The sequence below is a fragment of the Chlorocebus sabaeus genome, chromosome 10, assembly GCF_047675955.1.
Source record: "Chlorocebus sabaeus isolate Y175 chromosome 10, mChlSab1.0.hap1, whole genome shotgun sequence".
NCBI lineage: Eukaryota > Metazoa > Chordata > Mammalia > Primates > Cercopithecidae > Chlorocebus > Chlorocebus sabaeus.
This window is the reverse complement of record NC_132913.1, coordinates 125,910,806-125,936,549: the sequence shown is the minus strand read 5'-3', so window position 1 is coordinate 125,936,549 and position 25,744 is coordinate 125,910,806. Positions and strand designations below refer to the sequence as shown.

The 25,744-nt window shown below is 46.9% G+C and overlaps 1 protein-coding gene and 1 non-coding gene across 7 annotated transcripts in view; both read right to left on the bottom strand.

Annotated features, from left to right (window-relative positions):
* Positions 1 to 4,247: 4,247 nt before the first annotated feature.
* Positions 4,248 to 4,350, bottom strand: LOC119625440 (U6 spliceosomal RNA). Its single transcript, XR_005241640.2, has one exon. It is a non-coding gene; the product is annotated as a U6 spliceosomal RNA (small nuclear RNA).
* A 12,129-nt stretch (positions 4,351 to 16,479) lies between these two features.
* The window catches only part of TRAF3IP1 (TRAF3 interacting protein 1), an 80,350-nt gene continuing 71,085 nt past the window's right edge, over positions 16,480 to 25,744 (bottom strand). For 5 of the 6 annotated variants that reach the window (XM_073020201.1, XM_073020196.1, XM_073020197.1 and 2 more), the window contains 2 exons: positions 20,327 to 20,547; positions 16,480 to 19,125 (listed from right to left, as the gene is read on the bottom strand). In XM_073020201.1, coding sequence (XP_072876302.1) covers positions 18,960 to 19,125; positions 20,327 to 20,547 — 387 coding nt within the window. In that variant the 3' untranslated portion in view covers positions 16,480 to 18,959. Of the gene's footprint in view, positions 19,183 to 20,326; positions 20,548 to 25,744 lie in introns of all 6 variants that reach the window. The other variant, XM_073020199.1, reaches the window with a different exon arrangement.

Sequence of the window (25,744 nt, the reverse complement as noted above, 5' to 3'; positions counted from 1 at the left end):
CACTCAATAAAACTCTTCTCCAGGCTGGGCGCGGTGGTGCAAGCCTGTAATCCCAGCACTTTGGGAGGCCAAGACGGGTGGATCACAAGGTCAGGAGATCGAGACCATCCTGGCGAACATGGCGAAACCCCGTCTCTACTAAAAAATACAAAAAACTAGCTGGGCAAGGTGGTGGGCGCCTGTAGTCCCAGCTACTCAGGAGGCTGAGGCAGGAGAATAGCATAAACCCAGGAGGCGGAGCTTGCAGTGAGCTGAGATCCGGCCACTGCACTCCAGCCTGGGCAACAGAGCGAGACTCTGTCTAAAAAAAAAAGAAAAAAAAAAAACCTCTTCTCCACCCTTCTCACACTTCAATTGTCAGTGTAATCTCATTCTTCTTGGATGTGGGACAAGCACTCAGGACCTCGCTGAACTCAGGTACAAAAAACTCAGGTAACACTGTAGCCCTCTACCCTCCCCACCCATGATCAGTGCCTAGCGGCCGCACCACACCAACAGGAAACAGCAGCAGAGCCGGGCCAGCCCCAGAGCCATGGGCCGGAGTAGGGCAACAGGACTGACAGAGATTTTAATACACCCTTGTTTGTCGGGCTGCAGCAGGCCTAAAAGACCTGTTAGCACATGTAGCACAACCTCTGGGGCTTCAAGGTTGCAGCCCTCCCTGTTTCAATGCCACCGTATTTTCCTCATCTGGACGCTAGAATTCACTATGGGAGCTTGCAACATGCCTGGTCCAGCCACAAGCCCCACACAGGGCTTACTCCTCTGCCAGTGCTTGAAGCAGCTGGCCAGACCCCAGACTCACTCGCCCACACACACCCTCCAGCCGGGGGCTGAGCACTCAGTTATGGCGGCTATGGAGTCTGCACCAGTGTGCAAGCCACATGCGGGCCAGCAGACTGAATGGGTAGGGCGCCTCCTATGGCAAACCTGGGGCTGAGCAAGGCCTGGGCAGAGGTGTAGCTGACCAGAGGTCTCCAACTGGCAAAGCAGCCAAAAAAAATCCTGCATCAGAAGCTTACATGAGCAAGTAGCAGCAAGAGACACAAAAGCAGGTTGCCTGCAACCCCAGCCTCACCTCAGTCTGCTCACACACAGACAGCTCACCTTTCAGGGAGAAGCACCGGCCCCTGTTGCTACCCTTCTAAGGCAAACAGGAAGTGATCTATTAGGAGGGGGATGACTTGCTGAGGCAGCAGCAGTTGGGACTTGGGTACCAGCTGTTTTCATTGCTGTCTGAGAAGCCAGCTGCCCCACACCTGGCCCCCATGGGATGTCGAGCTTGCATCACTCCCCTCTACTGAAAGAAGGCAGGCTGAGTGGGGGCAGCAGTGGTTTTAACTGACTCTTCATCCGGGCCACCCTGAGTGAGCTTCTAGGGCTAGTTCCAGACAATTCTGCTTGTCATATCCTGTATCCCTTAAAGGAAATTCTAAAGGATCAACTTTAGAAAGATGGAAAGGGATCCCAGATGGAGGGTATTTGATGCAATATGTACCCATAAAAATTAAAAGAAATGATAAGCAAATATTGGTAAGTAGGTAAATTCTGACAAACCTTAGCTGCCTAAACAATAGAACATTTAATTTGTGAGTTTAAAAACAGGATAAAATGGAAACACTGGACAATATAGCATATAAATTGGGATTGTCCTTGTATTATTTGAAGAAAGCTAAAGAAATTAAGCTTAGACTTTGTAAACGACCAGTGTTAAAGTAGCTACTGTAACTATTAAAATAACAGTTATGTAATGTACAAACTCCAAACGAGATAGATCTAGGAAAAATAAGAGGATAAAACCTTTCTGTCTCCCAAAGAAGTTCAGAAAAAATGAGGTTGAGGAAAAACAAAAAGTGGGAAAAATAGCACTTAATAAGATAGTGTAATAAATCCAAATGTGATAAACTCTCCAGGTAAAAACAAAGACTACTGACTCAATGTTTCTTTTTCTTTTTCTTTTTCTTTTTTTTTTTTTTTTTTTTTGAGACAAGTTCTCTGTCACCCATGCTGGAGTGCAGTGGCACGATCTCAGCTCATTGCAACTTCTGCACCCCAGCCCCCTCCCATACCCACTCCTGGCTTGGGCTCAAGCAATCCTCCCACCTCAGTCTCCAGAGTAGCTGGGACTGCACAGGCATGTACCACCACCCCCAGCTATTGTATTTATGTGTGCATGTGTATATTTTTAGTAGCAATGGGGTGTTGCCATGTTGCCCAGGTTCGTCTCAAACTCCTGAGATCAAGCAATCTGCCTGCCTCAGTCTCCCAAAGTGCTGAGATTACAGGCGTGAGCCACCACACCTGCCCCTGACTCAATGTTTATAAAAGACACAGTTAAGGCCAGGCACGGTGGCTCATGCCTGTAATCCCAGCACTTTGGGAGGGTGAGATAGGCGGATCACAATGTCAGGAGATCAAGACCATCCTGGCTAATATGGTGAAACCCCGTCTCTACTAAAAATATAAAAAATTAGCCAGGAATGTTGGTGGGTGCCTGTAGTCCCAGCTACTTGGGAGGCTGAGGCGGGAGAATGGCGTGAACCCAGGAGGCACACCTTGCAGTGAGCTAAGATTGCGCCACTGCACTCCAGCCTGGGCAACAGAGTGAGACTCCGTCTCAGAAAAAAAAAAAAAAAGTTAGTTAGTTAAAATATAAGAATTCAGAAAGATTTAAAGCAAAGGATGGAAAAATATATGAGCCAGAAAAACTACAAGAAGAAATAAATTGTTCATCGTAGTACTCGGAGACTTTAAAACACCTCTCTCATTAAATGATGAATCAATAGAAAAAACATCTGTTAACATATCGATTTGAACGAAACAGTTACAAGCTCGACAGAATGGGCGTATATAGATGTAACACTGTGCCCAACAATGTGAAGGTACAGATCCTTTCCAAAATTATAGGGAACACGAAAACAGCACACGTTGGTGAGGATATGGAGAAACCGGAACTTTCGCACATTGCTAGTGGGAATGCAAAGTAGTGGAGCCACTATGGACAATAGTATGCCAGTTCCTGAAAAGATTAAATGTAAAATTACCACACAATCCAGCAATTCTGCTTCTGCGCATACACCCAAAAGAATTGAAAACAGGATCTCAGAGATATTTGCATATCCATATTCATAGCAGTATTATTCAAATAGCCAAAAGCTGGAAACAACCCAAGCTTTTACTGATGGATGAATGGATACATAAAATGTGGCATATACATACAATGGAATATTAGTCTCTGCCTTAAAACGGAAGGAAATGCTGACCCGTGCTACAATGTGATGTATCTTGAGGACATGATGCCTAGTGAAACAAGTCAGTCACACAAAAGATAAATACTGTATGATTCTATTCATAAGAGGTTCCTAGAGCAGTTAGATTCATAAACACAGAAAGTAGAATGGTGGGTGCCAGGGGCTGGGGGTTGGGGAAATGAGAAGTTACTGTTTTTGTTTTTGTTTTTGTTTTTGTTTTTTTGAGACGGAGTCTTGCTCTGTCGCCCAGGCTGGAGTGCAGTGGCCGGATCTCAGCTCACTGCAAGCTCCGCCTCCTGGGTTTACGCCATTCTCCTGGCTCAGCCTCCCGAGTAGCTGGGACTACAGGCGCCCGCCACCTCGCCCGGCTAGTTTTTTGTATTTTTTTAGTAGAGACGGGGTTTCACTGTGTTAGCCAGGATGGTCTTGATCTCCTGACCTCGTGATCCACCTGCCTCGGCCTCCCAAAGTGCTGGGATTACAGGCTTGAGCCACGGCGCCCGGCCTGAGAAGTTACTGTTTAATGGATACACAGCTTTAGTTTTGCAAGGGGAAAAAGTTCTAGGGATCAGCTGCACAACAGTGTGAATGTACTTAATGCCATTGACCTATACACTTAAAAATGGTTAAGATGATAGGCCGGGCAGGGCGGCTCACACCTGTAATCTCAGCACTTTGGAAGGCTGAGGCGGGCGGATCACCTGAGGTCAGGAGTTCGAGACCAGCCTGGCCAACATGACAAAACCCCGTCACTACTAAAAATACAAAAAAATTACCTGGGTGTGGTGGTGCACACCTGTAGTCCCAGTTACTCAGGAGGCTGAGGCATGAGAATCACTTGAACCTGGGAGGTGGAGGTTGCAGTGAGCCAAGATTGTGCCACTACACTCCAGCCTGGGCAACAGAGTGAGACTCTGTCTCAAAAAAAAGGTTATTTTTGTTATGTGTATTTTATAGTAAAAAAAATAATGATATGTCAAAATATTATTACTTTTTAATTATATGGAATGTTTCAAAAATTTCGTGCTATCCTTGCCCAGGGGCCATGCTAATCTTCACTACATCATTCCAATTTTAGTACAGCGAGCAGGAAATGCTATTTGTTAAGCCCAATAAAGTAATTAAGTTGTGAAAAAATATATGGAGCTTTTATGAAAGTCACCATGTGCTGGGCCACCAGGGCAGCCTCCACACCGTTCACAGCATCAGCATTGGGCAGGCCACATTCTCTCACCAAGATGCAATAAAATCAGAAATCAATAATGAAAAGATAACCCAGGAGAAAAAAACAGAAGCATGTCTTTCATAATGCACTAAAGAATAAATCATTATAGAAATGACAAAATATACGCAACTGAACTAAAATAAGGTACCCATTCAATGAAACTTAAAATCATGGTTACGAGAGCATCAGTTAGTGGCAGGGAAGAAATGTAGTAAAATTGTTTACGGAAAATAGAAAGACAACATTACCTAACACTGTCAGCAGCATAGTCCCAATGGTGTAAACGGGTGCTTCTGTGTATGTTATATGGACAACAGATTGTAATAGACAAGATTGTAAACACACACACACACGATGAGAAAATGAATACATACCAGCAACTAGCATTATAAACTGTGGCCAATTTTGGAAGGTGGGATTTACAAGTGATGTTTATTTACTTCTTCGTGCTGTTTTCTAGATGAATTAATATGAATTCGGTTATCAGAAAGGAAAACAATAAAGGGAACAAAGATAACAGCAGCCGAGGCTTGGGAAACACAAGCCCCCAGGGCCCACCTCTTGTCCTCTCAGTGCTGCTGCAGGACTGACGCCCCTCACACGAACACAATAAACCACAGGACGCTGGGTGCCCAGGAAAAGACACCAGAGACCCCCCCAGTCCTGCCTTCCCAGGTGAGGGATGTCACCCGGCAGGACCCTGGGTAGGGGCAGCCTGGGTTCTGTCCCTAGATTCACCGAGGCCAGTTCTGATCTGCCTGCAGTGCCTCTCACCCTCCTTCCCCTATCCTCCCGCCCCCGTTCTCAGGCTCTTCGCTGGTTCTGGAGCCCCCAGCTGAAGCTGCTGGACCCCTGAGAACATCTCAGTACCCAGTTCCCTGGAGCCCGCTGAACCGAGGGGAAGAAGGCCATATCCAAAGCCCCTAAATGTGCCTGTTCACAAAAACAGAGCCTGAAGGAGCTGTAAACTCAGAGGCTGTTTGATGGGGAAGCAGGATAGGTGTAGTCATTTGGAAAGCAACCAACATACCTTCCATCCACACCCCAGCCCAGCCCTCCCAGATCCAGGGAAACGGCTCTTTACACGGGCTTGGGGACTCGGGGAGAAATGTAACTTGAAGAACCTGTTGTTAGGAGATGATCTTGGAAAGGAGGACAAATCCCCAGTGACCCAGAGGATTTTCAGGGGCTGCTCTGGAGCGGAAGGAGGTTTCACTTCTGAAGGGGCCTGAATTCCGTGACCCCCGCCGCAGGGGTGAGGGCTACAGCTTTCAATGGCACCCTGTCCCAGCTCTCCAGTCGGAGAGGACCAAAACTAGAGATAGTGTCCCCCCACTCCTGGGAGAAGGAGAAATGTATATATATATATACACACACACACACACACACACACACACACACATATATATGGAATTTTTTTCTTTTTTTAGACAGAGTCTTCGTTCTGTCACCCAGACTAGAGTGCACAGACGTGATTTCAGCTCACTGCAACCTCCGCCTCCCGGCTTCCAGCGATTCTCCTGCCTCAGCATCCCAAGTAGCTGGGACTACAGGCGTGCACCACCACACTCTGCTCATTTTTGCATTTTTTAGTAGAGATGGGGCTTCATCATATTGGCTAGGCTGGTCTCAAACTACTGACCTCGTGATCTGCCCACCTTGGCCTCCCAAAGTGCTAGGATTACAGGCGTGAACCACTGTGCCCAGCCTAGAAATATTAATAATAAATATGAAATTTCACCAGTGCGTACTCACAAAAACCTAGATGGTACATATATTCCTATTTGTGTATACATTTTTTCATATGGAAAACCAAATGTCCCAGCATCATTACTGAATGTCAACCATTTCCCCTACTTGATCTGCAATGCCAGTATCAACTGCAATATATCAGGTTTCTAGATTTGCTCCTTTATGGCCTTAAGGGGACCACCATCCTATATGCTATCCCTTGTTCACTGACTTGTGTGCCACATGATTGTGACAAAATATACAATATTCTTTATTACAAATTCCATATAGTTAACTGATTCTCACAGAATGCTTTCGATTTTTGCTGAACTCTTGTATTCACAGCCAACCTATGGTTCCAATTGACAAGTTTAGTTCGGACACAAATGCTGGTTATTTGCTTTTAACAAGTCAAAGTGAAACAACAAAGACTTACATAGGAACTGCACTTGTTTGGCAATGACCCGAGGGACTTCTTTGTTGAACTGGGTAAGTTTCTGAACATTGGAAGAATTTTCCTCCATTTGCTTTGTGCTCATCACAATGGAATGGCTGTGGACACAGTTGTGACTTTTTTTTTTGAGACGGAGTCTCGCTCTGTCACCAGGGTGGAGTGCAGTGGTGTGATCTTGGCTCACTGCACCCTCTGCCTCCCAGGTTCAAGCAATTCTCCTGCCTCAGCCTCCTAAGTAGCTAGGATTACAGGTGCCCACCACTATGTCCGGCTAATTTTATGGTATTTTCAGTAGAGACAGGCTTTCACCATGATGGCCAGGCTGGTCTCAAACTCGTGACCTCAGGTGATCTGCCTGCCTCGGCCTCCCAAAGTGCTGGGATTATAGGTGTGAGCCACCGCGCCCGGCCGGATGTGACACTTCATGTTTACCAAGCAGTCCTTCCACTCACTTTCACGCTATCACCTTCTTAAAATTAGATAAACAACAAAACAACAAGTCAAGCCCTGGCTTGTAGCATCTGTCGATTTCCATGGTGTAAATACTCTCACTTTGGGCAATGTGATTTCACCCGACTTGGAGTTATAAGAGATGCACAATCGCACACACACCCCAGCATTTCCCCCTGAGGTCCAAGATATAAATCACCTCAGGGCACGGACACGAGGAAAATGTAAAATAATTAGTTTTCAGTATTCCTTACCTTTGTATTTTAATGTAATGGCTTGTAACATTCCTGAACGTCTAACTCTCACTGTACAGCCAGTCGCAGCCCACAAGTGCCCCTTGCATCTTGTTCCTGGTGCCTAGGCCCTCGCCATGCCAGCCAGTAGCAGATGGCTTTGGGGGTTGGAGAGGAGAGTGGGTAAGCCTGGGCTGGAGGCCACCATGCAGCCGTGGATGTGCCCCATTGGTTGCATCCTGCCAGGCTCATCTTGGAGGTTACAGGGACCTTAAGTCAGCCCAACTCACCCCAGAGGCCACTCTGCTCTTTATATAAATCACAGCCTTTTTCATTTCACTGCTAGGGAGTCCAAGTATTTTACCACCACAAATGGATGTTTTGGCAGGTGTAAAAATAGGGAAAATATAGAAATAAATGGGTGTGCAGTTTTACAGGCAATGGGAGAGAGCCCTTGTGGAGGAATAAAGGCCTGGCTCACAAGTTCACAAGCCTCGCTCATGTGACTATGCTCTGAACTGGGGCTAAGAAGCAACCACAGCTCAAGAGGCGTCTGAGAGGAGAACTTCCCTGCACAGCATCGCGGGCTGCAAGATCCAGGTCGACGTGCTGACGGAAGGTTTTGATTTTGCAACTATCGAACAAGTTTAATGCTTAAAATCCATGGTTTAAGAGATTTTATTTGAAAGTTCTATTTTTAAAAGCATCCTGGTGTTTGTATTGAAACTGTCCCAAAGACGCTTTTCTTTAGAGCCATAATCCCTGGAAATGGAAAACCCACCAGAAGAACGAGAGCTTGCTCCTCTCCCTGGGCGCACACTGGGCTGGAGAGTAGAATGAGGTCAGCTTTGCGGTGGGTCCAAGCCACACGGGGGATGGCTGCGAGTCCAAGCAACCGGCCAAGGCTCGGGGCTGCATTATGACTTTCAGGAGCCCTTCCTCCATAAAAAAATATTAAAAATTCTATTTTACGATGGCATTGATATAAAGATGAATATATTAATATTGTATATTAAAATATTTATTTTGACCTAAAAGTTCATTTTTTTCTTCTGATTATGAAAGAAATGAAAACACTTCCGAGGGCTGTGAAAGCGCCGTGGGGGCTGGCGCCACGCCTGCTGGGCTTCATGGGTCTGGCCACGCGATGTGGCGGACACTCCCACACTGAGCGGCGGCAGCCTCGGGGCAGGACGGGCCAAGTAGCAAGGTCTTGGTTCAGGTGCATGGTTTGGGGCAAGCGGAGGCCATGCAGCCCAGCGGAATTGTTTAAGGCAGGAACGCCTGTCTGATTCTGCCCTCTCCAGTGTCCTCTCGCACCCACAGCCCTTGCTGTGACACCAGTCAAAAAAGTGGTCACGCTGATCTCAAGTCACCAACCTGCCCTTTCTCAGCTGTGTGCTCATGAGGACGACAGAACACTCAAGCAGAAAGACCTCAGGGACAGGCAGCTGTTGCCCAGGCTGGAGTGCAGTGGCTGGATCTCAGCTCACTGCAAGCTCCGCCTCCCGGGTTTACGCCATTCTCCTGCCTCAGCCTCCCGAGTAGCTGGGACTACAGGCGCCCGCCACCTCGCTCAGCTAGTTTTTGTATTTTTTAGTAGAGACGGGGTTTCACCATGTTAGCCAGGATGGTCTCGATCTCCTGACCTCGTGATCTGCCCGTCTCAGCCTCCCAAAGTGCTGGGATTACGGGCTTGAGCCACTGCACCCGGCCCTCCAGGAGGCTTTTCTTTCTTCCCTGTGGCTCCAACAAAACAGCAGAGGGACTTCCCCGACAGAGTGAATTTCAAGTCATGACCAAGGTGCCAAGCCCTGGAACACTGCAGGGCAGCTGTGGCCAACACAGGCGGCCAGTGTCAGGCACATGGTCACAGAGGGCAACTTTGCCCAGGGTTTGAAAAAAATTTTTGGAAGACCCCCAATTCTGAAGGGGTCTTAAATAGGTTCCTTGAAAGTGAAGTAGGAAAACCGGCAAATGCAATCTATTCTCAAAGAGGCGCAGGCCACTGAAGGCTGCCTGCAAGGTGGCCCCGTGTCCTTGCACCATGGGGAACCTTCCCAAAAGGTGGTTTCTATTCAAGAGGGAATGATGATATTCATTCCCCAGCTTGAAGGAGGACAAGTTAGGGGCTGGACAGGACTCCCCGGGCTAACGCTGAGCAGTGAGGCGGGGGACTGGAGACTTCAGAGGCGTTTCAGGGGTTGGGGGATAGGGGCAGGCAGGAACTGCAGCCCAGGCTCCATCTGCCTGGGGGCTCCTAAAGGTCATGTCTGCCAAGGCCTGAAGCCTACCTGGGGGCTGACATGTTGATGCAGTTGGTAGAAAGTGCAGTGGGGGCGTGGAGATCCGGCCAGCTTGCATGCCTCCTGTGATGAGGAGCTCACCATCTACCAGATGAGGGGCTGTCCTGTCATCTTTGAACCCTGTTGGAATGGAGACTCCCTCCTTACACAGAGCCAAAGTCAGTCTCCCTTTGTCTCCCACCCATGGGTTCCAGCGCCACAAAGAACAGCCTCAACCCTCCCTCCACCCCAGATCTGTAATTTCAAGACAGGGGGCCATGTCCCTGCTCCAGTTTTTTCTTGTGCCAGCAAAATATTTCTAAATTTGAGAAGTACTTCCAAAACGCCTTCCAGAAGTCTCGCACAATTTACACCCCCACATCTTCAACCACTCCAAATACTATCAATTTTTAAATTTTTGGCAATTGAAAGATGTGTGCCACTGTGATAGTAACCTACACTACACAGATCACAAACCAGAGCCAGGCTCCGCCTGGAGCGCGCCGTGCGCTGTGTGCTGAGGGCTGCCCTTCACGCTTTCCACCCGGTGCTGCGCATGTGCTCTGATGACAAGGTGAGGCCAGCACTCTTGGATCCAACCAAGCAGGTGGGAGAGGGAGGCCAGAGTCAGGCTACCTGCCTAAGCCAACAGCCAAGGCCAAGGGCGTGGCAGTGCCTGTCCTGCTGGGAAGCCCAGGTAACTCCTCTTCCAGTCCAGATTCCTACATCTCTGCCACCTTCTCTCTTGACAGCAAAGTTAAACATTGGTTTCTCATGCTTTGTGATTATTTGATTGCCTATTTATTCCTTTCCTCTATCGTTCAATTGGACTGTTTTTCTTATTAAAAAGTCTGTCTTTAAACAGAGTTTAAAATATATTGCAAGTTTATCCCAATGTGTTGTTTTTTACTTTTGCTTGGAATACAGAAAGTTTCACTTTTTAATGGAGCAAAGTGTCCATTTTTGGGTTTTTTTTTTTGCATTTGTGGATTCTGGAAATTGTGTCTTTTTAAGGAAGTTCTTCAGCCCAAAAAGTATTTAGCACTAGTGTCCTAGGCTGGGCTGCAGGAGGGCAGGGTCCCTCTCACCCCAGGTCCCCTGGACAGGGAGACAGAAGGGTCTGGGAGTTCCACGACTGTGCGTCCACACCACTGGGTCCCCACATCAGAATCGGACACAGACACTGCCCAGTCCTCTCGGGAGTCTAGTCCTGTTGAGGGTCCCTCACTGCCTCACCTGAAGCCTCTCCCACCTCCTCCTCCTTGGGCTATCCCTCTGCCCAAGGTGCAGGGGAAGCTGGCCCTAGGCACCCTCTCCCCACAGCCATCGGCCCCGCCTGTCCTCACCGGTTGGTCTGGCAGACGGTGGGCGGCCTGGGGAAGCATCTGCAGCAGCACCGCCAATTTCTTGCTGCTCAAGTCAGAAGGATTTTATGCAGTTTATGAAAATAAAACAAATGCTTCCCAGAACTGTCAGGGCCCATTAGCTCTAAAGAGTCACATGCCCAGCTTTGAAACCACAAATTTCTAGCAGGCGCCTCTCTCATCCCAATGCCACTACCTAGGAGGCCCAACCCCCTCCCAAGAGGCCAAGCCCCCGACTCAAAGGCCTGAGCCCCCCACCCCACCAGAGGCTGAGGCCGAGACAAACTTGCCCATCCCTGAGGTTCGTCAGTCCTCACGGGTGGGGCCTGGGCTCTGCTTTCCTCATGTGACCTCAGCTCAGACTGCTGTTTCCGTCCCTCACAGGAACATGCTAATAGCAAGCTATCCAAACATGGCAGAGGCGTTTCTGAACATCACTGTGTCTTTATGGCACATTTCAGCCATTGGCTTCTCTGCCTAGGAGATGAGATGTGAGACCATCCACCAAGACGGGGCCACGGGCAACTGGTCCTGAAGGGTCGGAGCCCAGTAGGAGACCCCAGGCCCTGCCAGCCAACCGCTGAGACAAGGGACAGTACACGCCGCCAGCGCACCACACACCAACACTCACCAGGCACCCATGAGCCACATGTGCTCCCCGTGGCTAAGATGACCTGTCAGTGGACAACCGAGGCTCAAAGCAGACATAAAAAGGAGCACCCCAAATCACACATCCACACCTGACAGGAAGAGGGTCCTGACCCCATATTCCATGTTCTTCCACACCACCTTAAGAAGGGGCAAAATTTACCCTGCAGAGGTGCAGTTTGGCAGGGGAGAGGAATGAAGTCCAAAAGGTGAAAGAAGGCCTGAAGCTACGCCCACCACCCACAAAACTGGGCAGGAGAGGAGGGGTCTAGCCATAACTGGTGGTGGGACAGGAGGCCTGGCGGTCAGGGCCTGTGCTGTGGGCTCTGCGGGGCACTCACTGTGGTTCTTGCCTCAGCTACTTCCTGTTCAAGCTTGAACCCCACGTAGATCTGCCACTTAACCGTTGATAATAAACCTCCTTTGTGCTTCAGAAACAATGCACATGACCCATGAACGAGACACAGAGGCCGGGGTGAAGAGTGAGGCGCCGCTTCGGGCCAGGCTTTCCAAGTCAATCTGTGTGAAGGGCCTCTCAACCCAGTTTGGGTTAAGACCTAGGAAACACCTTCAGAAGTAGTAAGCAGAGGCTTCAGAATTTCCACTCTGGATTTTATCTTTTTTTTTTTTTTTTTTTTTTTTGAGACAGAGTCTCACTCTGTCACACAGGCTGGGGTGCAGTGTCATGATCTCGGCTCACTGCAACCTCCACCTCCTGGGTTCAAGCGACTCTCCTTCCTCAGCCTCCCAAGTAGCTGGGATTACAGGCGTGTGCCAACATACCTGGCTAATTTTTGTATTTTTAGTAGAGACGGGGTTACACCATGTTGGTCAGGCTGGTCTTGAACTTCTGATGGCAGGTGATCCGCCGACCTCAGCCTCCCAAAGTGCTAGGATTACAGGCGTGAGCCACCGTGCCTGGCTAGAATTTCTCCAGATGAAAAACTGCTGGACAAACCTAAGGACAGATAGCCAGGGGCCAGAGGAGGGTGGGGAGTGCAGGCCAGCCTAGAGAGCAGAGCTCAGTGGGGTGGCTGCAGGACAAGTATGCTCCAGGAGAGAGAACGCAAAGCCCCCGGGGCCCCAACAGGGGTCAGCTGCCTCCCTAAGGCTGTTTCCACAAAACCTCTCAGGAAAGGCTGGAGAAAGTTTGAAGTGTCCCTTGCTATGTGTGCGCACCTGAGAAAGACCCTTCTTCCTTATGGGCCCTGTCTCCTACTCCCTTCCCAGCTCCAGCGGATTTCCCCATGCCCTAAGGCTGACAGGCTTCTCACCTGCCCCTGAATGGTGTCTTCTGTCCCATAGGGAAGAAGATTCCAACAGTAGTCATTGCTGGAGGGCACAGAACTCCTGCTGGAATCTTCTCCCCTATGGGACAGAAAACTCGTGCAGGGGCAGGTGAGAAGCCTGTCAGCCTTAGGGCACTGGGGGAATCCCTGTAGCTGGGAAGGAATAGGAGACCCCGACTCCTGGGGGAGGGGCAGGAATGCAAGCTGGTTCCAGAGCTACAGCGAAGACCCAGGGACATGGTGTCCACCTAAGACTGGGGTTAATCAAGCAACAGAGTATGCCCCCAACCCCCCTGCCGGCTGACAAGCCCTGGGCAGCAAGAAACAACGGACTCACGCATGTGCGGCAGAACTACTCAGCACGACGGAGGAAGAGCCTGCCTGAGCACACAGGACTTCATCCATGAACACAGGATATTTTCATGTTGGGTAACAAGGATAGCACATTACTAAGCCAAAGGAGAGAAAATGCCATCACCTTAACAGACAAGAACAATTCAACATCCATTCCTGCTAGAAGTTCTCTTTAACCAGGATCAGAAGAGTCTGTTTTCAACATGAGAAAAGAGCCGTCGCCATCATTCCTGGCAGCATCGGGCCGATTGTAAAATCACAAGGACTGTCCGTATTTGTCCAGCATCGCACTGGGGGAAGGAAGCTATAGCACAGTCAAAAGGCAAACTGGGAATAATATGAACTCAAAACACGAAGTGCTTCTAGAAATCCAGGAGGGAAAACTAACAGTCCAACAGAATAAAGGGCAAATGAGCTGCTGAACCGTCAGCTGACAGAACAGAAAAGCAAACGAGCAAATGGTCCTTAAACACATCGAGAGGCTACAACTCAGTCAAAATGCGAAAGCGCAAATGAAAACCACGCTGAGATCCTGTTTCTAGCCTGAGTAGTGGAAATGTCCACGTGTGGCCATCTGCTGCTGGAAGGCTGCGGGGAAAAGGCACTTCCACATATTTTCTGGTGCAGGAACACGGAACCATCCCACAAACAGCATCTGGCAACACCCACCAGTATGGTGACACACTGTGCTTTGACCCTGCAGTCTCACTTCTGGGTCTCTCTCCACACATAAGAAATGATGGGAGGACAAAGCTATTCGCGGCGGCATTGCTTTTAATGGTGGAAGATTAGAAACCATGCAACTGAGCACCAGGGAGCCAGCGGAGAAGCCAGGCAGTCGCAGGGGGAGATCCACGCAGCCTGGAGAAAAGTGAGGACACTCTGAGGTCCCCACAGACTGCATAAACCCGAAAAGCCAAGGTTCAGAACAGGGTATAGACTATGACCTTTTGTGAAACTGTATGTTGGGGGGTTATAAAAGTAAATATTCATAGCTGCTTGTACAAGAGTCTAATGCAAATGGCTGCCTACAGGGGCAAGGAGAAGCAAGGCAGACAGGGACCGCAGGAGGGGACTTAAGACCCTTTCAGCTAACCGTGATTGTGGATCCATGCTAATATATTACCTTTTCCATTAAAAGCCCTTTAAATAAGAAGAAATGAATACTTTAGGAATATGAATTAGTAATGCCAACATGAATACCAGGCACAACTAAGGGTGATATTGATACATGATTGACAGTAAGGATAATTTTCTTTAAAAACTTACGCATAGCACTATCCGCAGGGTGTCATGCCTGGCTGCTGGAGAACACAAATCAGACCCTACCATCTGTGTGCACAGTGGGGCAGGGCCAGCCCACCCTCGTGTCACAAGCATCTCCTAGAATCACATGGCTGTGGGTGCCCGGCTTCATCAGAAGATACCCAGAGGTTTCCACGGTGCTTTGGCCAACACCACATGCCCACCAATCTGGACACACACATTTGACTGCAGTCATTGACATGGATGTGATCCTGCCCTGGCTGACCAAAACACAACCTTCTTGTAACATGTGTACTTTAACTTTCTTTTGAACTCCACTTTCTTACCACAAAGACCAATTTGCTTGGTTTAAGAAACTGATAACCAATTTGGAACTCAGCTCTATGTATGGATTTAAAAACAAGTTTTATGTATTATTATTAATATTTTAGAGTGGATTTTGCTCTGTCACCCAGCCTGGCATGCAGTGGCATGACTGTGACTCACCGTAGCCTCAACCTGCTGGGCTCAAGTGATCCTACCACCTCAGCCTCCTGAGTAACCAGGACTACAGGCACGGATCACCACACCCAGCTTTTTTGTTTTGATGGGGCCTCACTCACTATGTTGCCAGGGCTGGTCACGAACTCCTGGGCTCAAGTGAGTCTCACGTCTTGGCCTCTGAAAATACTGGGATTGCACGCATGAGCCACCACGGCTGGCCAAAAGAAGTTTTGTGTGTGTTTTTTTTAGACAGGGTCTCACTCTTTCACACAGGCTGGAGTACAGTGGCACAATCTCAGCTCACTGCAACCTCCGCCTCCCTGGTTCAAGCAATTCTTCTGCCTCAGCCTCCCAAGTAGCTGGGATTACAGGCGCCCACCACCATGCCTGGCTAATTTTTTTTTTTTTTAATTTTTAGTAGAGACAGGGTTTCACCATGTTGGCCAGGCCGATCTCAAACTCCTGACCTCAGGTGATCTGCCTGCCTTGGCCTCCCAAAGTGCTGGGATTACAGGTGTGAGCCACCATGCCCCGCCAAGTTCTATAGCTTTAAAAGTCATTTAAATTTCTCTTGCTGAATTTAAAAGAAACCAAAGTCCCTCCCAATCTCCCTTTACGAAAATACACGTAATAATCAAAAAGGGGTTCTGACTAGGGGGCTTTACTAATGCCCCAATGTAAAGCTTGCATAAACCATACTTATTGAAACACCTTTTAGAAAAATATAAAATGTTTTTATTAATAAAGTGTATCCTAGGATAGAGTTAAACTCAGAGCCCAAATGCAGCAAGTAGTTACATTTGAGAACGGCTGAGAACAGCTATTCCTTCCCCTCCGACTTAGGCTGGCCCATGCTTGAGTTAGAATTTTTCTTACTTCTACTTTGCTACGTTAGTCTTTGCTGGAGAGCCCCTCAGAGGAGCCCACAGTGGTAGAGGTGCCATGAACAAGGTTATTTACTCTCTGCACTTTTGGGTGTGGAAAGAAGAGTCCAGAAGGGGGAGCCAAGTCCAGGTCTGGGTGTTTAGTGTCTTCCCTGATGGTGACATGCTGAGCCTTGATCCTGCTTGGGCGTGGCCTCCTTCTGAAGCAGGTTCCTGCAGAAGCTCAAACAGGCTGCTCATCCTGCTTGCTGCTGCCTCACACTGGCTACTGATCCAAAAGCTGCTCAAAGGCCCTGGCCATCTTTTCTCTCATTCGTGCACCATGACACTGTACACATCGACCAATAGAAGATAAATCCCATGAGTCCAGGGCAGCTCGGAAGAGCAGCACCGGAATAGTTCAGGGGCACTCGCCAATACACTGACTAGAATTCCGTATCACCCAAATCCTAAGTAGCACTTCATATCACCAAATGACATCATTCTTCTTGATTGATTTCAGTTTTTAAAAGTTGATTATTAAAAAGAAAGATAAGGATGAATATCAAAGTAGAAAGCTGCATTTTAGTCTTGAACTATTTCTTCCAAAGGTTTATTATGAATTTCCTTTGAATATAAATTATCATCAGCTCAACTTTTAAATTCAAATTCTGGAAGTATGACTCCAGTACTCCCTGAAAACTTATACACCAAAGTATAGAAAAATACTTAATAATCCCATTTGTGTATTTTCTCAAAATAAGAGAAAACTTAAATTTCTCAAATAAGATCAGGATCTGGTGTCTAGGATAAGATACAGTAACAATCACGTGTAGAGACCTTCTAAAACTTCACAAATGATCTTACGATTTCCAGTAAATGCTTACCTATCTTATAAAACTTCATTTTATACTGAAAAGAGGTACGTGTCATAATATGAATGAAAAGATACATTTCCCTGAACTTTCTTCATGAGAAAAACAAAATGCACACATTTGAAAATAAAAAATCTAAATGCTTATGATTTTTCCATGTGTGAATTGAACTGCACAATCCATACACTTATGGAAAAAAATATGTGATTATTTTTAATGATTTGTGTATAAAAGAAAAATAAACTTTATGATACAATTTGACAGACTACTTCATAAAAAATTTTACTTACATACAATGTATGCAATTTTTTGCAATCCCCAAATTCTATTCATATATACAAATTCATAAAAGGCAGACATCTTAACTTGAAGTGAAACAAGGTCCATTCAGGGTCATGGCTAAGTCATTTGATTCAGTAGAAAAGAGATTATAAATATACGAAGGACTACTTAACTAATGTCCCTCCACTCCCCCAAAATGTATTCATTATAATCTGATCAAACAGAATTTTATGGTGCACTATAGGAAGGAGAAAAAGACCAACGTTTCAGAATGGCAGATCTTAATAATCTGCTCCTGAACTTACTCAGCTCAGAAAGTCATATAACAACCTTAGTACAGAATTTATTTTGGAAATTGTATGAAGAAAAACCCAACGGTGCCATTTGTGCTAATCCTTAAAGAAACAAAACCTGGCAGGGTGCAGTGGCTCACGCCTGTAATCCCAGCACTTTGGGAGGCTGAGGCGGGCGGATCACGAGGTCAGGAGATCAAGACCATCCTGGCCAACATGGTGAAACCCCATCTCTACTAAAAATACAAAAATTAGCCGGGCGTGGTGGCGTGCACCTGTAGTCCTGGTTACTCAGGAGGTTGAGGCAAGAGAATCACTTGAACTTGGGAGGCTGAGATTGCAGTGAGCCGAGATCGCACCACTGCACTCCAGCTGGGTGACAGAGTAAGACTCCATCTTAAAAAAAAAAAAAAAAGAAACAAAACCTTTTCAGGCAATCCTCACATTTTAAATGGCACTCCTTAGTTTACATAATAAACACACTATTTAAAAATAAAAGTATTAGGACCCAGACCTTAAGACCCATAAGTATGTCTTCAAACACAATGAAATGTTTTATACAATAACTTAAGACTCTGCTACGTATTTACAATAGTATATGTAAGTGAAAAACTATAAACCATGTTTTTAAAAAAACTTTTGCATTAAAAAACAATTTCAAAAAAAATGGCTAACATCAAAAAACATCGTAAATCAGAGCAGCCTTGTAAGTCTTCCTTATGTCATTTTTCCTAAGCTACCTGTCTCTCAGGTGTACACACCCATGCAAAGGAAAAGGCATGATGCCAGTGCCTCGCAGAGCAAGACCCTCCTAAGGAGAACAAGGACTCAAGGGTAGCTGTGCTAGCCTGTGCCTGAGGAAAACCAGGGTAAAATGCTGAAGAAAGTGAGGATGTAGCCCAAGACAATTTCATATCCAGACAATGTCTGCAAAGGCCATCCTGAAATCTCCTTTTTAAATTTATGAACTTCAAGGACTGGAAACACAAGCAAAAGATAGTAGAGATCAAGAAGAAAATTACATAGAGAAGTACATGCAATTACAAAGAGGTCAAAAAACAAAAATGAAAACAATCCAGTAGATAGGTACCTTATATGGAGACAGGCAGAGATTAGCCCTTTCAAATGGAAATTAACTAAAAATATAATTTATTCATTTTCAGGCCTCATTCTACTTATCAAGTGCCTATCAGAAAGTAAACAGTCATCCTTCATTCTGCATGGACCTCTGAGAGTCTTTCCACTAAACCAAAATAAAGGACTACTGTTCCCTCGGTACGGCCACACCACTTACCTGCTGGAGAGTTCTGGTACAGAACTAAACAGGGTACAGCAGAAACACAAAGAACAGGCTTTCAAAAAACCTTTCACAGAGGTGTTTGGAAGCGCTATTTATAACTAGCCAGTATTCCATCTCGAAGGAGGTAAGAAAACATGGTTTTTTTAATACACTTAACATGCTGACAGTTTTAAAGCTCTGAAAATTAGCTGGATAATAACATTGTAAACTGTTCATTTTCTTAGCAAACTGGAACTTAAAAGAGTAACGATTTTCTATCTTCCTTTTTGCTTTTAAACTGAGGTGACTTTTCATCTCTGAAACTTTTGAGTGTTCACCTTCTCGAAGTCAAATTGATACTATACACCATTTTCTGGATTTTTTCTTCGTTCTTGAGGATGTTGGCCTTCACAGCACAGATCTTGTCTTGCTGGTCTTTGATCAGCTGCTCCAGCTCCGCGAGCTCAGCCTTTAAGGGCTCCACGGCACAGTCTGTGATACTGAGGGAGAAGAAAACCAGCGGCTCGTCACTCTCTCATCTCATTGTGTGTTGGCTTCTTAAGTAAGACATTGAAAGACAACAGAAGTAAATTATTCATTTCATCCAAAGAAAAGGATAAAATTTATTTCTTATTTTCACAACCCCTGCCACAACCAAAAGTGAAGTCAAACATGAGATTTATAAAAGCAGCAGTTAATATTTCTTCAATGATAAGCTTGAAGCCCTTAAATTATATACAGAACAGCCTCTGGGACAAGGAGGTATGCTGCAAAGTCCCCATCGACTTTGGGGACCTCCCCTCTACTACCCCCAATCTGTTCCTGCTACAGGGCCCCCTCCCCATTACTCCTCCCGCCGCTACCCCCCACCTCTGCTCCTGCTGCAGGGCCTCCCCATTACTACCCACCTGCTACCCCCCCAACCTATTCCTGCTGCAGGACCCCCTCCCCATTACTATCCCGACTCTGCTACCCCCCACCTGTGCTCCTGCTGCAGGGCCCCCTCCCCATTACCCTCCCCCTACCCCTCAACCTGTTCCTGCTGCAGGGCCCCCTCCCCATTACTCCCTGCCTCTGCTACCCCCCACCCCTGCTCCTGCTGCAGGGCCCCCTCCCCATTACCCTCCTGCTCCCCCCCAACTCTGCTCCTGCTACAGGGCCCCCTCCCCATTACCCTCCTCCTACCCCCCCACCCCCGCTCCTGCTACAGGGCCCCCTCCCCATTACCCTCCTCTTACCCCCCAACCTGTTCCTGCTGCAGGGCCCCCTCCCCATTACTCCCCCCTCCGCTACCCCCCACCCCTGCTCCTGCTGCAGGACCCCCTCCCCATTACCCTCCTGCTCCCCCCCACCCCTGCTCCTGCTGCAGGACCCCCTCCCCATTACCCTCCTGCTCCCCCCGACCCCTGCTCCTGCTGCAGGGCCCCCTCCCCATTACCCTTCTCCTACCCCCCCACCCCTGCTCCTGCTGCAGGGCACCCCCCATTACTACCCCCCACCTCTCCTCCTGCTGCAGGGCACCCCCCATTACTACCCCCCCTGCTACCCCCAACCTCTGCTCCTGCTGCAGGGCCCCCTCCCCATTACCCTTCTCCTACCCCCCAACCCCTGCTCCTGCTGCAGGGCACCCCCCATTACTACCCCCCACCTCTCCTCCTGCTGCAGGGCACCCCCCATTACTACCCCCCTGCTACCCCCAACCTCTGCTCCTGCTGCAGGGCCTCGGCGTGCTGCCTGTTCTCGCTGTGCCACAGCTGCAGCTCATTCTGCATGGCATCCACGTCTTCCTGGATGTAGTCCATGATCTTCCCCAGGGGAAGTGCACTCTTGCACAGGGTCTGGATGGACGTGCGGAGCTTCTCTATCTCCTTGGAAACGATGTCCTTCTCCTTCTTCCACGCCGACTCAAAGAGAGATCGCTCCTACAGACAGGGAGACACGGAAGAGGAACACGCCTCCTCAGTCCGAAGGCAGAACAGGGCTGGTGCACTCAGCACATGGCCATGGGGCTGGGAGGAAAGGTGCAGGCAGGGACAGTGCTGGCTGTGGGACACTCACTCCCGTGCAAAGGGAGAGCCATGCCACCTGACAGAGTAACCCTGAAGTGCTGCGTGCCGTCAGAGGACACAGCACTGCCAGGGAGGGACCACTCCTTCCCTGCTCAATGGGGACGGGGATCTGTCTTTACCTGGAAATCCATCTGAGGGCAAATCTCTATCCAGGCAGATTTCAGTTCCCAACTAACAAGCAACTTTTGTAGCTATTGTTACAAGAGCTTAGTGACATGGAGGATTTTTCCAAAATGGACTGGCAGAGAGGGGGCCTGACCCTACAGCTCCTCACATGGCCCACCTTCCATCCCAAATGACTCCAAAACCCAGCTTGCCAGGAGGAAGGGGCAAAGAAACCCAAAGGAGAGGCAGAAACTGGTGCCATGGAAAGGAAGGCATGGAGAATGTGCAGGGGGGCCAGTGCCAGCAGCACCCAGCAGCACCCAGCGGCACCCAGCGGCACCCAGCAGGCAGACGGTCAGGTCGACTTAGACGTGACTGTGCTGGCCGCTTGGGGAGGCCACAGAGTCTGGGGCTCAGGGGCCGGATGGAAGGGGCCAGGTTGAGACAGCAGCAGGTGAAGGAGGTGAGGAGGACACAGAGACGAGGGGAGAGCTGCATTCAATTTGGGCCAGGAGTTCTTGGGTTCTTTGGCAAACAACGTTTAGAATTCTCTTCATATGAGCTTTGATCACAGACATCTCTGAATGTCAAAAATTGAAATGAGTTAAGAATCAATAAGCTTGGGAAAATTAACATGGGTTCTTTCTCCTTCTTTCCTTTCTTTCTTCTCTCTTTCTTTCTTTACAGCCAGGGTCTCACTATGTTGCCCAGGCTGCTCTCAAACTCCTGGGATCAAGTGATCCTCCTGCCTTTGCCTCCCAAAGTGCTGGGATTACAGGTGTAAGCCATCATGCCCTGCAACATTGTTTCTTTAGGAAGCCCTCTCTGGGCATCCCCACCCCACTCCAGACCAGCTAAGGTGCCCTTCCTTGCCTCACCCACTTACAGAATGAGCTAGTAAATGCATTCAGTTGTAATAAATCTACTTATTTACTTTGAACATATCATAGCTACATAATCACTTGCATTACTTCGGCCAGTTTCAGACTGTGGGCTCAGGAGGGCAGGATCTTGGTCTAGATTCATTGTGGTTCAAATAAGCTCTGCTTAAGAATTTGTGAAATGAACTAATGAAGTGGATAAATGATTTATGTATCAAGATCCTAGTTCCACCATTTACTGGCTTGGACAAGTACAAGAAAGCTTTAGCATAATGCCTGGCACACAGAAAGTGCTAAATAATTGGAACTTTAAATAAAACGTAAAACTCATACAACTAATAAGTGAGTTCAGCAAGGTTGCAGTACACAAGATGAGCATATGAAAATCAACTATATTTCTATATACGAGCAATGAACACATGGACACTGAAATTAAAAATACAATGCCATTGGCAATTGTTCAATAGAAGACAATGTTTAGTTGTAAATCTAACAAAACATGTATAGGACTTGGAAACGGAAAACGAAATGCAGATGAAAGAAATCAAAGGAAATTTAAATAAATGAGAAGACACACTGTGTCTGTCCACAGATTGGAAGACTCAACACAGTAAAGACATCAATTTTCCCCAAATCGATACGCATATTTAATACAAATCCTACCAAACTTCCAGTCAATTTTTTGTATAGACAAGATTATCCTAAAATTTATGTGGAAAGGCAAAGGAACTACAACAGCTAAAACATTTTCAGAAAAAAGAAAAAATACAGAACTAACCAGTCTACCCAATTTCAAGGCTTTTTTTTTTTTAAATGAAGTCTCATTCTTTCGCCCAGGCTGGAGTGCAGTTGTGTGATCTTGGCTCACTGCAACCTCTGCCTCCCGGATTAAAGCAATTCTCCTGCCTCAGCCTTCCAAGTAGCTGGGATCACAGGCGCACACCAGTATGCCCAGCTAATTTTTGTATTTTTAGTAGAGACGGGATTTCACCATGTTGGCCAAGCTAGTGTCAAAGTCCTGACCTCAGGCGATCCTCCCATCTCGGCCTCTCAAAGTGGTAGGATTACAGGCATGAGCCACCGCGCAGGTTTCAAGTCTTTTTAAACAATTACAGTAATCAAGACAGTGCAGTGTTGACAGAGGGACATAGATCAAATGAACAGAACAGAGAATCCAAAAGTAGATCTATACAAATATGTCCATATGCCCAAGCAATCTTTGACAAAGGTACAAAAACAATTTAGTGGCAGAGACAGTTTTGCACCATTTGGCACTGGGGTAAGACCTCCATAAGCCAAACAAACAAACAAACAAGACCTTGACCTAATCTCGTATCTTAAACAAAAATTAACTCAAAATGAACTATGGATTTAAATATAATATATGAAACTTTAAGATAAAAAAACACAGGAGGAAAAAGTCTTTGGGATCTAGGACTAGGCAAAGAGTTTGAAGACTTGACACCAAAAGCATGATTTCAAATGTTTGCTCCACAAAAGACCCTGTGAAGACTGCAAAGATAAGTCACAGAATGAGCGAAACAACTGCAAATGACACATCCAATAAAGATAGATAGCTAGAATGGGCAAAGAACTCCTAAAACACAACAGCAAGAAAGCAAATAATTCAATCAGAAAACGGGCAAAAGACACAGATATTTCACTGAAGAGGATAAAGGATGGCCAACAAACAGATGAAAATACGTTTGAAATCATTAAGTATTAGGGAAATGCGAATTCAAACCACAACGAGCCATCACCACACAACAGTCAGAATGGCTAAAATAAAAAACAGTGACAACACCAAATGCTGCTTAGGGGAAACTGGATCACACATTGCTGATGGGAACGTAAAAAGATATGGCCACTCTGGAAAACAGTTTGGCAGTTTCCTATAAAACTAAACATGCGGCCGGGCACGGTGGCTCACACCTGTAATCCCAGCACTTTGGGAGGCTGTGGTGGATGGATCACGAGGTCAGGAGATCGAGACCATCCTGGCTAACACAGTGAAACCCTCTCTCTACTAAAAATACAAAAAATTAGCCGGGCGTGCTGGCGGGCGCCTGTAGTCCCAGCTATTAGGGAGGCTGAGGCAGGAGAATGGCGTAAACCCGGGAGGCAGAGCTTGCAGTGAGCTGAGATGACACCACTGCACTCCAGCCTGGGCAACAGTGCAAGACTCCGTCTCAAAAAAAAAAAAAAAAAAATGCTCATCATGACTGGCCATCAGAGAAATGCAAATCAAAACCACAATGATATACCATCTCACACCAGTTAGAATGGTGATCATTAAAAAGCCAGGAAACAATAGGTGCTGGAGAGGATGTAGAGAAATAAGAACGCTTTTACACTGTTGGTGAGACTGTGAACTAGTTCAACAATTGGGGAAGACAGTGTGGTGACTCCTCAAGGATCTAGAACTAGAAATACCATTTGACCCAGCCATCCCATTACTGGGTATATACCCAAAAGATTATAAATCATGCTGCTATCTTTATAGAGCATGCACATGTATATTTATTGCAGTACTATTCAAAGACTTGGAACCAACCCAAATGTCAATGATAGACTGGATTAAGAAAATGTGGCACATATATACCATGGAATACTATGCAGCCATAAAAAATGATGAGCTTGTGTCCTTTGTAGGGACATGGACAAAGCTGGAAACCATCATTCTCAGCAAACTATCGCAAGGACAAAAAATCCAAACACCACATGTTCTCACTCATAGGTGGGAATTGAACAATGAGAACACCTAGACACAGGGCAGGGAACATCACACACCAGGGCCTGTTGTGGGGTGGGAGAAGTGGGGAGGGTAGCATTAGGAGATATACCTAATGTAAATGATGAGTTAATGGGTGCAGCACACCAACATGGCACACGTATACATATGTAACAAACCTGCATGTTGTGCACATGTACCCTAAAACTTAAAAGTATAATAATAATAAAAAAATACTAAACATGCAACTACAGCATCACCCAGAAACTGTACTCCTGGGCACTTATCCAAACAAATGAAAATTCATGTTCATAGAAAAACCTGTATACAAATATATATAGAAAAGTAGCCACAAACTGGAAACAACTCTCGTGTCCTTCAACAGGTAATTGGTTAACTAAACTGTGGTGCATCCATACCAGGGAAAACTATCTACCAATAAAAAGGAACAGACTGGCCAGGCACGGTGGCTCATGTCTGTAACCCCAGCACTTTGGGAGGCTGAGGCAGGCGGATCACCTGAGGTCAGGAGTTCGAGACCAGCCTGACCAACGTGGAGAAACCCCATCTCTACTAAAAATACAAAATTAGCCGAGCATAGTGGCGCATGCCTGTAACCCCAGCTATTTGGGAGGCTGAGGCAGGAGAATCCCTTGAATCCAGGGTTGGGGGTGGAGGGGTTGCAGTGAGCTGAGATCATGCCATTGTACTCCAGCCTGGGCAACGAGCAAAACTCCGTCTCAAAGAAAAAAAAAAAAAGGGACAGACTGCTAATCCATGGGACAACCTGGATGGCGCTCAGAGGATTATGAATGAGAAAAGTGAATCCCAAGAGCTTACATGCTGTAGGATTCCTTTTACACAAGATTCTTGAAAGACTGATGGTGGTAACCGGGGGTGAAGGAAGAGTTCGAGGTGGGGAAAGAGGGCGTGGCTATAAAAAGGCAGTAAAAGGGATCTTTGAGGTGATAAAAATGTTCTGGATCCTGTTTCATTGTCAATATCCTGGTTGACAATGTACTATAGTTCTGCAAGATGTTATCTCTGGGGGAAAATGGGCAAAAGGCATACAGTATATCTCTATTATTTCTTTTTCTACTATTTTTTCTTTACAGGGTTTCATTGTGTTGTTCAGGCTGAACGCAAACTCCTGGGCTCGAGCAATTCTCCTGCCTCAGCCTCCCAAAGTAGCTGGGGTTACAGGCATGTGCCACCACACCTGGGCGTCTATTATTTCTAATAACTGCATATAAATCTATGATTATATCAAAAGGTTTAATTTTTTAAAAGGCTATATAAAAATCCCTTTAAATTAAGATGCTAAATGACTGAA